Consider the following 14,046-nt stretch of genomic DNA (forward strand, 5'->3'; position numbering starts at 1 on the left):
AAAATGAAAATGCCATCATTGGCTGCCACAGCATTATGCTGCCAGCTCATAGTGCTGACTCTTGCTTAAGAGTACCTCTGTGCTTGGACGGTTGTTTTTTTGGAACCAGAGGTTGGCCCTTACATATATCCTTGTTAAATTTCATTTAGTTAGATTGATCTAACTAGTTTCTTTAACTCATCCTCATACCCTGATTTTGAGTTTCTCTGAGTCACAGATCCAGTTTTGTTTTGGGGTGTTTTTTTTTGGGGGGGGCAGGTCATTTTTGCTACCCCAAATATTCACTATTCCATCCCATACAGTATCGTCCACCTTTTCTGTTGACACTGTATCTTCATACCTTCTTCCATGCCACTGCCAAGAATGTGGACTAAGACCAAGGTCAAGGAAAAAGCTCTTTATCATCCCCTTCCATGTTTTTCTTTAGCCATTCATGGCTCCTGTGGTTATGGCTGTTGAACTAGTTATGAATCCACCTAATTATTGTTTCTTCCACCCCGATTTTTCTGGTTTTTCTCCACCAGCATCTGTTTGTTCATTCAGAGATTCATTCATTAATATTTATTGAGCTCCTTCTTTGTCCCAGGAAGGCCCTTTTGGAAGTAGAACTGTTAACAGTTTTGTTAATAGATTAGGTGTAGACTATGAGAGAAGAGCAGCATTAAAGATGACTGTACAGTTTTGGACCTGAACAACTGAAGAGTTGCCATTTACCAAGCCAGCTTAGCAACACCTGGTGGGAATAGGGTTGAGGGTAAAATATCAATAGTTTGGTTTTGAGCTTGTTAGGTTGTAGATGCCTGTTTGATGTCGAGTGTATATATGTGGAGCTCGGGGGAGGTCTGGGCTGGAGCAGGAACGCTAGGTGTCATCAGCATGTGAACTGAAACCTGGACACGATGAGGGTGTAGGTGGAGACGGGAGAGGTCTAAGGACTGAGCGCTGGTCAATTTAGATTTAATGTGATGGGGATGAGCCAACAGAGAAGACTGAGAAACAGTGGCCAGGGAAGAGGGAGGAGAACCAGGAAAGAGGTGAGGGTTTCCAGGGGCACGTGGAAAACCACTTTCTTAGATGGCACTGAGAGGTCACGTAACATGAGGACCAAGAACTGACCATTGTACTTGGCTACATGAAGGCCATTGGTAATCTTAACAGAAGCCGTTTTGGTGCAGTGGTTAAGGCAAAAGGAGATCATGGGACACTGCCTCATTCCTGGCTGATGTTCACACCTGCTTTATCAGCCACATTTCAAACAGTCATTGCAGTCCGGGAACCTTGTTAAAGGGGAGAATGAAGTTAGTTTTTCATACCTTGGGTTTTCTTCCAGATCCCCTCTAATCTGTTAGGGATTAAGTTTGTAGTTGCCAGATCTGTCTTTCTTCGCCTTTTGCAAATTGCAATGTCATTTGCTCCCTCTAGAATTTCATTGCAACTGCAGTGCCCCCTCATCATCTCTGTGGCCAAGCCATGTATAGCGCCCATTTCCTTGTGCCCTGGGACAGCTTCCCTCCAATACAGTGATCTGACTTCACTTAAAGGACCAAAGTGCCACTATATCACCTCCCTGTCTGTGTGGGGCTTACAACCTCCTTTCTTTGTATTTCTGCTGAAGGCTCGATCTCAATCTGGCATATAGGTCGTGTTTTCCAGTGGATTTTTATCACCATCTTTATCATCCTAAGCCAGAGCTGAGTTTTTAAGGTTCTCAGCAAGACATTATTGTATCTGTGGTTCTCAACCCTGGCTGCATATCACTTTCACCTCTAAAGGGTTTCTATGCTTTCTTTTTAAGGAAAAATCATAATTTGAGTTTCTTAAAACTCTAAAGGAATTATTTTATCATTGTGATAAAATTGTGATGTTCTTTACTTGTGAGTTTTAGAATTGTAATATTTTCACAGTTCTGGTGTGTTGCCACCTTCCATTATTTTACGTGATGAAACCTGATGAGATTTTTTTTTCTTCCTTTTTTATTGTAACTTCCCAAAATTTCCTGTATCGTACTGAGAATGCCATAAATGGTCTTCAAGGAGACACAGTGGCCTACAGCAGTGGTTCTTAAACTTGATCATGCACCAGAATCACCTGGAAAACTTGTTAAAACACAGGGTATCCCTAAAATTCCTGATTGGGTAGGTCTGAATTTGCATAGCAGACAAGCTCCAGGAGATTCTGATGCTGCTGGTACTTTGAGAGCCAGGGCTCTCTATCTAGGCTTCAGTGGGTTAATATCCTTAAGATTGTGCACACAGATTGCTTTCCTGAACTGGCAGAACCAGGAGAATAACTATGGCCAAGGGCAGAGATGAGGTTTGCACTTGACTTGTTTGGGTCTCTCTGAAGCTCTGGTAAGCTTAAGCCCTGCTGAAGTGGAAACTTTTCATGTGCCATAGGTCTCAGGAAGTCCTCACTCTGAGCTTGTGTTTTGGTTTGCAGCCATATGCTTGAGTTTTTTGTACCCTCCTATAAAGGTTACATGTAGCCTCATCTTTGGCCTCTTTAAGTTGCCTTCAGAAGCACTACTTACCCTGACCCAGTTTAGAAGAGCAAACGTAGCCCCTTTTATCAACAATATGTACACAGTATTAATACTCCACAAAAAGTTAAATGACAACTAGATTGAACAGAGAATGCCTGTCGTAGCTTTATCTGGCAAGTCCTTTGTTGTATTTGAAAGTAGATGAGAGGATTCCAGAGAAAACATACTGATGTGGAGGATTCCTTAAATTATTTTACATTTAACCAAATAAACAGAATTCCTCTAGGTCACCCAGATTCCCAGAGTATTCATCAAACACTGTGTCCCCCATGCCAAGGAAGTCAGGAAATTGTGCCATCTATCTTGTGTCTCCCTTTCAGTGGTTCTTAAACTTGATCATGCAAGAAATTTCCCTCCAAGATTGACCACCCTTTAGAATAATCCACGAATTCTAGGCATTGATCACTAGAGGAATATTTAGAGGCTTTTTTTTTTCATTTGGATTCATTTATAATTGGTCGTAAATTTCTTTAACTCATAGGCTGCACTGCTTTTATTCTTCTTGATGTTGAAGAAACCAAGATTCTTCAGGGATATGAAATAATATTTTCTAAGATGTTAATTTTTAGAGAGTTTAAAATCAAACCCACATTCCAAAGTTTCTTGATAACACATATGCTGGTTAAAGTTTTGAGGGGAATTTGTGGGGACTAACACCCCTACTGTTTATCAAATTCCATTTTCAGATTGCTAAGTGGTTGGCCATAGTTGGTCCTGAACACACCCCTGACAGTCTAACTGTTGCTAACTGTGAATGTTGCATGTCTTTCTAGCCACTTAAGACTCTCTCAAGACAAGTTCCCTATAGACAGGCACATAATAATTTTTTTCAGGTTATCTTTTCATTTCACATTCTCTGTTGCAGAAATTTGGGAGAGGAGTGTTCATATTTTTACTCTGTAATCTGCTGTGATTACAAGCCATCTGTTGTTCTTCTAAGAAGCAGTGTGTGGCCAGAGTAAAATGGAACGAAAGAGTTATGAGGCATTTATTAGCTCTTAGTAGGAATAGGTGGAAACCTGTGCCTCTCTGTTTGTAAATCTTACGGAACTGACAATTCAGAGTTCATTTAATATGCCCTAGAATTGGAAGCAAATTCTACCTTGGGAGGGGGGAAAACCCCAGAACGACCCATTGAGCTCTTTGTGTGGCTGGCGCCGTGCCGGAGCTTCGCACCTGTGTGCCCTCATTTCGTGTTCAGACACCGCCATGAGGTGTGTTCCTCGCTGTCCCCGTTTCCCATTGCAGGCGCTTCCTCTGGTCTGGGAGAATTGAGGTGCAGGGCAGGGGTTTAAAGTCAAGTCTGGCCTCCTCCCCAAGTCATTGTGCTCCTCGTTGCTGCACACGCTCTACACACACCACAGGCCGGTCCCCTGAGGAATGGCGGCCTGCCGGTGACGTGTGAAAGAAGAATTTCTTGAAAATCGTCAGGGAAGGTGTCTGAAGGAATGAAGTCAGTCCTTATCTTTCAAAAGGAGTGGCTGAAGGCTTATGCCTAACAGTACTGTTCCTGCCACGGTGGGTTTTAGAGTCTGTGATTCAGCCCTGAGTGCTACTTAAAGGTTCCAGTGGCGTCTGTTAAATTTAAGCATCGCTTTATAATATATACCACTTTAGTTGGCCTTTGCCTTATTCCCAGCAGAGCTTTACGTCCCTTCCCAAGTCTTACCCAGGAGGACTGTGAGCACTCGAGGCCAAAACCCCCAACCTCTTTCTTAGTTGGAGAACAGAGGCAGTTTACAGAAAGACATCAGCCTCTTACTCTATTTTTCCCTCCTTGTCATCAAACCCATTAGCTCTGCTTCTCCGTGTTCTTTCACATTCCTTTGTGACTTAGTTCTTAGCCATGCAGAGTCTTTCCCCATCCATAACAATAAATCCGTTAAGAAAAACAAACAAGTGACTGGAAAGGTATACATCCCTGACCTATAGCCAGAAGTCCCACAACAGACACAGAACAGGAGAGAGGATCTCCTTCCCCTTCTGATTCCTTTTCACCTGAGACAAGTCACCTCCTCCCCTGCATCCCTCTCAGCCCGTAAAAGTTGAGCTCAAAGGACTAGTCATCTGTTTGCAACCAAGGAAGGCCCCACACATGTTCCCTTTATGGGATTTGAATTCACACAGTCCACCAGGGTTTTGCAGATTGTTCTGCCTGATTGGAAGGTGGGAAAATAACTGTGTGGCACGGAGGAGTGGGCATTGCAGCCTGTTTTCTGGGGTGACACTATTCTGTTCATAAATAAGGGAACCTTAGCTGCAAGCCATGAGACTGATTCTGTGATTCTGTGGTGTTTCTTATTCTGAGGACAGGGTGCAGGTAAGAGGAAGGTAATCCCTCCTAGACAGAGAACAAGGAAGACATTTAAGTAATTTTTATCATTGATATATTTTTTAAATTCATTTAAAAAACTCTCTTCACTGTCCTCTCTGTGCCAAGCCCAGTTGGAGGCAGTGACAGCCCAAGGGTAACAGAAGGCAGCTCCTCCCCAAAGGCAGCTCATGGGAGATGGATGGATGCCGCCATGTGTTTACAGCCTGTGGTGATTCCACAACGGAATCATGAAAAAAGTGCTGTGGCAGCAAACAGGAGCTTATTCCTTCCTGAAAGGTGTCAGAGAATGCTCAGGGGAAGGACTCGTTGGTTGCTAAGATTTTTCCTATTGCGCTGGCGTGGCGCATGGCGAACTGACACAGGACGAGACAATGCGCCAGACGCAGCGTGGCTCTCTCGTAACCTATACATTGGGGCAAATGTGTGCAAATAGAACTCAAACAATTATGGTAAACTGAAACACCACCAGGAGGTGGGAACTTAAAGTGGAAGGTACCTTGAAGGAGATCAAGTTGTGGCCCCTCATTTTACACAGAGGGAAACTGACACCCCGAGAAGGGAGGTGGCACACCCCTCCGAAACTGGGCATCATCAGAAGAGATTTGTGGCCTTGGACTTACTGTGTGAGACCCTTCTTCTGTTTGTCATCAAAGGGCTTTCTCCAGGCTTTCTCTGTGTGCTGTGATCTTGAATTCGGGCTGTGTCTGATTCTGTTACTAAGGTTATAGTGTTCCTTCCACCTGGCCTGACAAGTATTGCCAGGTTGGCAAGGCACCACACCAAACAAAACCTAGCCATGATCACCAGGGATCTTCTAAAAGTGAAAGAGAGCAGAGCTCTTCAGTTTCTCAGTGTTTCCAGAACACTGACTGGTAATCGTTTATGACTCTGTGGGCTGTCATGAGAGTCAAATGCAATAATGTACAGAGACGGCTTCACACAGTATCTGGCACACAATAAATGCTCAGTGAATCTTAACTCTTGTTCTTGCCAATTTGTTCACCCTTGAATTTTTGCATTTAGATTAAGGGAGCAGTGTATTCCAATGGAATGACTCTTTTTTTCTCTCCTCTCCTGACCTGTCTGCTGGTTTATATTGTATATGCCATTCCGAAGGTATGCTGCTTGCTTTTCTTAAATGAGCTTGGATTCCTTGGGCGAGTATTGTAATAAGGAGCAGGCTAAGGGGGTTAAATCGACAAAAGATTTGTGTCAACTTTTCTTCTGCTTTAACTCCAGGTAAGGATTGTTACTGTCCTGTGCCTCTCCCCTACCCCCACCCCGCCCCACCTTCAGTGTGATTTACTGCCCTAGTGCTCTTCCGCATTCTTTCCTTTCCCCTTTTCCTCCTGCTTCTGCCGAACTAGCCCTCCCGCCCCAGTCCTTCTGCAGTAGGGTTTTGCCACTACCCTGCCCTCTTGCCCAAGAGGGCATCCCACACCAGCAGCTTCAGCATCTGAACTCTTAGTGCCTCGCTCCCAGGATGGAGTAAGTCACTCTGCTCAGGGAAGGGAGCTGAGTGACTCTGGGCAGAGTCCTTGGTTCAGTCCCCTGGCACTAATGGCTAGACACAGCTGCCAACACTCACCCTAGAGGGAACAGGTGCAGTGGGGTAGGTCCAGGCTAGGCAGCCTTAAATGTGCCTCCACATGGCTGCTGGAAGCGAGTCTTTCGAAGTAATGCATGGCAGTGGGCTTTGGAGTCTAAGAGATTTGGGTTTGATCTGGGTCTGTCACTTACTGACTCTGCCATACTGGACCAGTCCTTACCTTCTCAGATTCCACTTCCTTATCTATAAAATGTGAGTAACAGTTGTGTCTTTCATAGGCTAGTGGTGAGGATTAAATTGAATACTGTAGGTAAACTTTAGTACAGTGCCTAGAACATAGGTGCTCTGTACACTGTGCTTTTTCTTTAAAAATCACGCGACTTTTTAATTCCACGTTGTAACATACTGCAGTTTATTTTGATATGAAAATATTTAATACGTTCCTTAAAGCCTTTTAATAAAGTTGATACTTCAGGAAGAGAATTGCCGTTTTGTTTTTGTTTTTTCATGAAAACCTTCAGGAGAAATGTTTTTCTAGATTTAATATTTAGGAATGATCAAATTATCCTTAGTACTGATTCATTCTCATCTTACGGGCTCTGATTGGCTTTTCTTTTTTTATGCTGGAAACTAGCAAACTCAGAGCCAAATGTTGCAGAGACCTACGACCATGGTAAGAATGTTGTACAGACCTATCATTGGCTTCATTTTATGTGTCTACTATTGTTTTTCTTATTTCCTCTGTTTTTAGTCTGTGCCTTGTTAATCAAATCTGCCTTAAATCCTTGATGACAGGTGAGGATAAAATGCCAGTGACAGAACAGACCCATCTCAGTGAGCGCCTGTGGACAGCCCCATGGGCATGGTTGACACTACTCACGTGCCTAGAGCACCGTCTTTGCTCTTCCTCCTCCTACACCCAACCACATCCTCTTCTTTCTCTTTTGAGTTTCTCTGAAATCTGCCCCTTCGTCTTCACCCATCACCTTCCATTGTCTCTTATTTGGGTTTTTGAGGTGGTTCCATGATTTCGCCCCACCAGCGCAACACCACTTTCCTACCTGAGGAAGCTCTCGAGCCTACAGCTTTTCTTGTTCCCCCTTGGCCTGACCCGTTGGCCTCATCTGCTGACGTTGCCCTGTTTCTGCTTACCGGACTGTTTTAACCCCAGAGCACACCAAGCTGTTCAAGCCTCTTTCCATGTGTGGGTGCTGTTTATTTTTCTTTCTCCACCTCTTGCCCTCTTCCTCAGGACTTGTCTGAGAGGTCATACCCCACAGCCCTAGCCTCCCCCCAGCAGAGTTGCAGCCTGGCCACCTCTGGTCCTCGGGTGTATACTGTGGTCACACTTAGCTGCAGTGCTCTGTTGCTGCCTTAAGTTCTGGTCAGTGCCCCTGTGAAACTCAGCGGGTGTTGAAGGAATGAGTGAATGGGAGAGAGAGAATATACACAGATCTCGCCGCCTGAGCCTGCTTCTGAGATACCTACATGTATGAGAAATGTTAGCATTTCCATCTTTATTTTACACATAAGGTAAAATTAGAAAATAAGCTCTTCCACCCTTGGCGGTGAGTTTAAGGCAAAGTAACTGTAGGATCCTCGAATTATTCTCTTTTCTCAAACTGTAGAAAATGACTGCCTCTGGTCATGGGGTAGTTGTTGCCACTCTACAATAATGAGGGATGAAGTTGTTCCATAATGCATCAGTGTCCTGGGCTGAATTGGAGCAGCCTTGTCCCCAGAATGGACTCAGTGCGCTCACTTAGCAGATAAGGCTGTAGTTTGCCCAAAATTCAGAGCCCATTTATCTTGTCTTTGTTCATTCATTCCTTTCTTCCTCCTATTAAATATTAAGCACTTGCCCTGTTTCCTTCCCCTTGAGAAAGACTCTTCAGGCAGAGCAGTTGTGGCCTGGATGCTGGAGGGCAAGGCCAGGATGGACTCACCGAAGATTAAAGCTGTCTGTACACAAACACACACACACACACACACACACACACACACACGCACCTTTTTTTTTTTTTTTTAAGATTTTATTTATTTATTTGACAGAGTTACAGACAGCCAGCGAGAGAGGGAACACAAGTAGGGGGAGTGGGAGAGGAAGAAGCAGGCTCATAGCAGAGGAGCCTGATGTGGGACTCGATCCCATAACGCCGGGATCACGCCCGGAGCCGAAGGCAGACGCTTAACCACTGTGCCACCCAGGCGCCCCCCCCCACACTATTTAGCACATTTTGTGAGCTGGTCCTGTGCTGATTGCTGCAGTGTAGAGTCGAATGAGATTGGGACTCTGTCTGTCTATACCAAGGAGCTAACAGCCTAGCAGGGATGGCCCCTACATAGACCAGCCGTTTAGTGCAGGAATAAATAAGCATGTAAAGCGCATATGCCTGATCCAGAGGAGGAAGTGACAAACTGTTCAGAAAAGCTTCACAAATGTGTCCATGCCCTTGCTAAGGTTCGAGGATGCATAAAACTTCACTAAACACAGGAGCATTCAGGTGCATTAGAAGCAGAGGGCAGAAAAGAGATTGTTCTGATAGGGACATTGAGAGTTCATGAGATACCAAGAGAAGCAGCCCTAATATTCCAAGCGGGAGATGATAGGAGCTGCGGAACAAGAGACGGGGGTGTGTTTAGCTCTTTAAGAAGTAAAATCGACGAGACTTGGTGACTGTGGAGGGTTAGGGAAAGCGAGGAATTAGGGTTGATTCCCAGGCTTTTGGCTGAAAACTCTGGGTGGAGGGGGCTAGAAGCTGGATCAGATCCTGGCCTGTTGACTCACAACCCAGGGCATGGGATGTGAAGCTTTTTCTAGTAGCCTTTGGTCTGTTAAAGAGATAACTTGGCCTGTGTAAAATGAGCAGCTCTGGTCTAAGAAAGAAGTGATGGTTAGTGTGTTCCTCCTTTCTGAAGAGAGCTGGAGAGTTTATCTGCTGAAAGATGAAATGACCTCCTAATTAAGGAGAAGTGAAGGCTGTGCTTCTGGCAGCAGTAAAAGACCCCCCCCCCAAGACAATGTCTGTTCACTCATGGGAGCAAAGCTTTGAGAGCAAGGAACTTCAGAAAGGCAAAATCTGTTGCTTAGTGCGGGAGTTTGAGAGAGCTCTTGCTGGATAACTCAGAACTGCTGGCTGCAGAGGGAGAAGCCTGCTATTGGGGGCGGGGTGGGGACTGCACGCGTGCCTGACTGGGGAGTCTGGCTGAAATCCAGGAAACTTTGAACACCAGAGTAAGATTCCATGATTTATTAAAAAAAAAATTCTCATCAGTCTGTTTATAATCAAATGTACGCTAGGTTGTGATCAAAGTTATGAAATGAGAAAATACCAGATTGGACCTTGCTATTTAATTCTTTAGAAAGCTACCATTATATACTATCAATTCAGATTGTTCAAGCATCACTTTTTTTTTTTTTTTGACTATTTTAAAAGATATTTTTGCTAATGGAGAAGAGGTTGTAGAGAACTTGGTTTGAGGAGTCAGGATTAAACACTTGCAGGAAACCCAGTAGACGTGTGTAAGGCACATCCCATAGCTTTGGAGAGGCTTTTGTTATGCCATCTGTGGAGCCTCAACGGATAGAACTCAGAGGGTCATTGAACTTGGGTGGGAACAAAATTAGTTTTATTTTAACCAAATTCTGATCAATTTATTTTTTATTGTAAGTTAAATATTTGTTTATTTTAAAGATTTGTTTATTTTAGAGAGAGAGGGTGCGTGTGCACGTACACCCACGCAAGCGTGGGGAGAGGCATAAGGAAAGGGAGAGAACCTCAAGCAGACTCTGTGCTGAGTGAGGAGCCCAGCATGGGGCTTGATCTCACAACCCTGAGAGCATGACCAAGAGTTGGGCGCTTAACTGACTGAGCCACCTAGGTGCCCCGTAAGTTAAGTATTTAAAGCACAGTAGTATTTGCAATATACATCACCATTAGAATCATAGCTCTTTTCATATTATATTATAATTGTGGCACATATCTGAAGATATCATTTATGCTTATCTCTACTTTGGATTTATGGTGGTTGTTAGATCTACCGCTTGTGAGAAGAGCCAGTGCCTAATAAACAAGTATATACATTACTAAATCATACACAGCGTTTTTTTAAATTTGGATAATCATACTTCAGTCAAATTGGTGTTTTTTTTTAGTCTTATGCAATGTGTTTCATGCATTTAAAAACGTTATTCTGAGCAGATATCTTCAACTTCACAGCTGCCCAAAGAGGTCCATGGCACACAAAAGGTTAATAACCCCTGGCTAAGATCCTGTAGTTGTGGCATATGACCTCCACCTGGTGGCAGCATACTCCTGAAAGGTTAAATCTATAATCAGCATTGTGAAGAAACTTAAAATAACAGTGTACTCGAGTATGGTTTTCAAGCAGTTTTGACCACAAATCCACAGTAAGAAATAGGCTTTACATTCATAACTCATTATACTCATATACAAGTTTCACAAAATAAGACCTGACCTTACCATGTGACTTACTGATATTTTTTATTCTATTCAAATATTCCCTTTGATTCTCTTTCTTTAAATTAAAATACTGGTTGTAACACAGTATACCACAGTTCAGTGGGTTACGCTACACTGTTTGACATCATAGGAGACCCTCTTTCACCGTATTCCATGATATTTTTACCTGGTGAACTTTACTTTGGTCTTCTCCGAAATAACCATACGTTTTCAGGGACATAATACATTTCGTATAACTGTCAGTAAATATAAATGTGTTTTTTACACAGCTTTTAAAAAATTATTTATTAGTGATATATAATTTATGTATGTTGAAATGAACTGATCTTCAGCATATAACCCACCAAGATACAGAACATTCCCATTACTTCCCATCACCACACAAAGTTCTTCTGTGCCTGTTCTCAGTTCCTCCCTAGGTAATCACTATCTGATTGCTTTTTTTTTTTTTAATATTTTTTATCTATTTATTTGACAGAGAGAGAGTGTACAAGCAGGGGGAGTGGTGGGCAGAGGGAGAGGGAGAAGCATGTTCCCTGCTGAGCAGGGAGCCCCATGTGGGGCTCAATCCCAGGACCCAAAGGCAGACGCTTAACTGACTGAGCCACCCAGGTGTCCCACTATCTGATTGCTTTGACCACAGATTTAGTTTTGCTGTTCTAGAATTTTATATAAGTGGAATCATACAATACGTATTCTTTTAGCCTGGCTTCTTTTGCTCAACATAAGGTGGAGATTAGCCCGTGTTGAGTGTATCAGTAGTTTTGTGAGGAGCATTCCATTGAATGAATGTACCACACTTTATTCTCCTGTTGATAGACTTGGGTTGTCTTCTGTCTTAGCTATTATGACTAAAACTTCGATGAACGTTTGCGTACAAGTCTTTCTGTTCACATGTTTTTATCTCTCTTGGTAAATACCTAAGGTGGAATTGTTGGCTTAGTCAGTAAATTAAATGTTATGTTTAACTATAGGAAACTGACCAGCCGTTTGCCACTGTGGTCGAACCATTTTACATTTCCACTAGAAATGTACGAAAGTTTGGGTTGCTCCACATTCTTACCAACATTTGGTGTGTCAGTCTTTTTAATTTTAGTCATTCTGATAGGTACGGAGTTGTATCTCTTGGTGTTTTTAATTTGCATTTGTCTGATGACTGATGTTGAACACTTTTTCATGTGTTATTAGCTGTTTGTTTATCTTGTGAAGTATCTATTCAAGCTTGGGTTGTTTGTTTTTTTAATATTGACTTGTAGGAGTTCTTTATTTTGGATGCCAGTCCTTTGTGTCAGATATACGTTTGTGAATATTTTCTCTTCAGCCTATGACATACATATTCATTTTTTAATGAGCAAAGGTTTTCAGTTTTGACAGAGTTCAATTTAATATTTTTCTTCTGTATTTTGTGCTTTCTGGGTCCTAAGAAAATTTTTTTCTGTCCTAAGTTTGGCAAGACAGTTTTGGTTTTTATGTGTAGGTCTGTTATCCATTTCAAAATAGTTTTTGTGTATGGTATGATATAAGTGTCAAGTTTTATTTTCTTTTCATATTTATGTTTGGTATTCTCAGGTCATTAGTTGAAAATACTTTCCTTTCACCATTGAATTACAGCACAGAATTTAAAAAGGAAAAAAAAAAATAGCCAAAGAGGTGCAGAAGTGATATTTTCCTACAGGCCATTACTGACTCTTTGGGCCTCAGAGATCATCCCCAGCCTGCAGTCTTGGTCTTTGATTCCTTTCTGAGTTAGCTCATCCACAGTTACCTAGAGATTTTCAGAAATTACTCATAAGGTATGAGGATTTATAAGGCTACAGCATTTTACAGGGTCTATAGCTGTGCCACAGAGCGGCTAGCCACATATGGCTGTTTAAATTAAATTAAAGTTAAATACAGTTTAAAATTCAGCTTCTCAATCACAGTAGCCGCATTTTGTGTGCTCAGTAGCCACACATGGTTATTGGCTACCCTACTGTACAGTGACAGGAAGCAGGATTTGGACAGTTTTATAGCATATTTTAATAAAACTAATTTAGTTTTGGTAACTCTCATTGAGCATCTACCTCCCTCTCCTTATTAGTTCTTTTTCGTTTGTCCTCACTTCCATTTCTATTCTAAGATGTGCTGTCCCAGCCATTCCTTTTGTCTGTCTAAATATGCAATAGCTTGTATCTGTTCTTTCCTACGTAGAAGAAAGACTTGCCCTGACTATCCATGGAACCCTTCTTTTCTGGAGCCTACCCAGGACTGACCTATTTGACTTCTTTCAATGTCTGATAGTCTTCCAACTGCCTCTGGGATGCCTTGAGCAATCCCCTGTCAAGTCGTGGCCCAGAGATAGATATTTTGTCTTTACTATCATGACTAAAATTATATTTCTCCTTAGCATTTCTACCCTGAATATTAAACTTGCAAAAACTAGTAGGTTTATGACGTGTAGCCCTGCCCCATATGAAGGTTTCTGTCCACTAGGGAACTTTGTTGCGATTTCATCATGAGCAACCACATCGGAATTTGTGAGATTTTCTTTCATTGTTTGCTGGGTGTGAGCTAACTCTGCCATTAATGTCTTTTTAGTGTGGGAATTTTGCTGTCCTGGTGGATCTTCACATACTGCCCCAGGGGTCAAACAAAGATACCAGCTGGTTTTCTGAACAGAAGAAAGAGGTACCACAAAACTTTTCACTGTTTAAATGCAAGTAGCTGCTGCTAGAAGAAATATTAACTCTTTCCAGCTTTTATTTTCGTTTGTGGGCAAAAAATATTGAATGATATTTAACCCTTGAGAAACACTTGTTATATTCCCAATGACAGACATATACTTGCTTCTTTTTTCCTGAGAAAGAGACACATCTATATATTTCATAAGCTGTATTATTTAAACCAGAAATTTTCTACCTTTTTGTTTTAGGGGAAAAGGCTCATTATAATTAAAACAGAAGAAGACGGTAAAATAAGGGTTCTAGGCAAGCAGGGATTTTAATCTACATGGTTGTAAAGGACAGACCGAGCCCCTGAAGCAGGTGTGGGGTGAACGCAAGGATGATCTTTCACCCCTTGAAATCAAATTCTTATTTAATTAATAAATTCTCATCGTCCACATTTGTGTCTTCTACCATACTTTTATTAACAGGAG

At 42.3% G+C, this 14,046-nt stretch overlaps 1 protein-coding gene across 4 annotated transcripts in view; it reads left to right on the forward strand.

The window, feature by feature from the left end:
- SLX4IP (SLX4 interacting protein) overlaps window positions 1–14,046 on the forward strand; it is a 182,918-nt gene that overhangs the window by 97,612 nt on the left and 71,260 nt on the right. For 2 of the 4 annotated variants that reach the window (XM_011224336.3, XM_019799163.2), the window contains exon 3: window positions 13,488–13,577. The exons of 1 other annotated variant lie outside the window; for it this stretch is intronic. In XM_011224336.3, the coding sequence (XP_011222638.1) occupies window positions 13,488–13,577 (90 nt within the window). Of the gene's footprint in view, window positions 1–7,060; window positions 7,100–13,487; window positions 13,578–14,046 lie in introns of all 4 variants that reach the window. One more of the 4 variants, XM_034641468.1, reaches the window with a different exon arrangement.

This window comes from Ailuropoda melanoleuca, chromosome 13, assembly GCF_002007445.2.
Source record: "Ailuropoda melanoleuca isolate Jingjing chromosome 13, ASM200744v2, whole genome shotgun sequence".
NCBI lineage: Eukaryota > Metazoa > Chordata > Mammalia > Carnivora > Ursidae > Ailuropoda > Ailuropoda melanoleuca.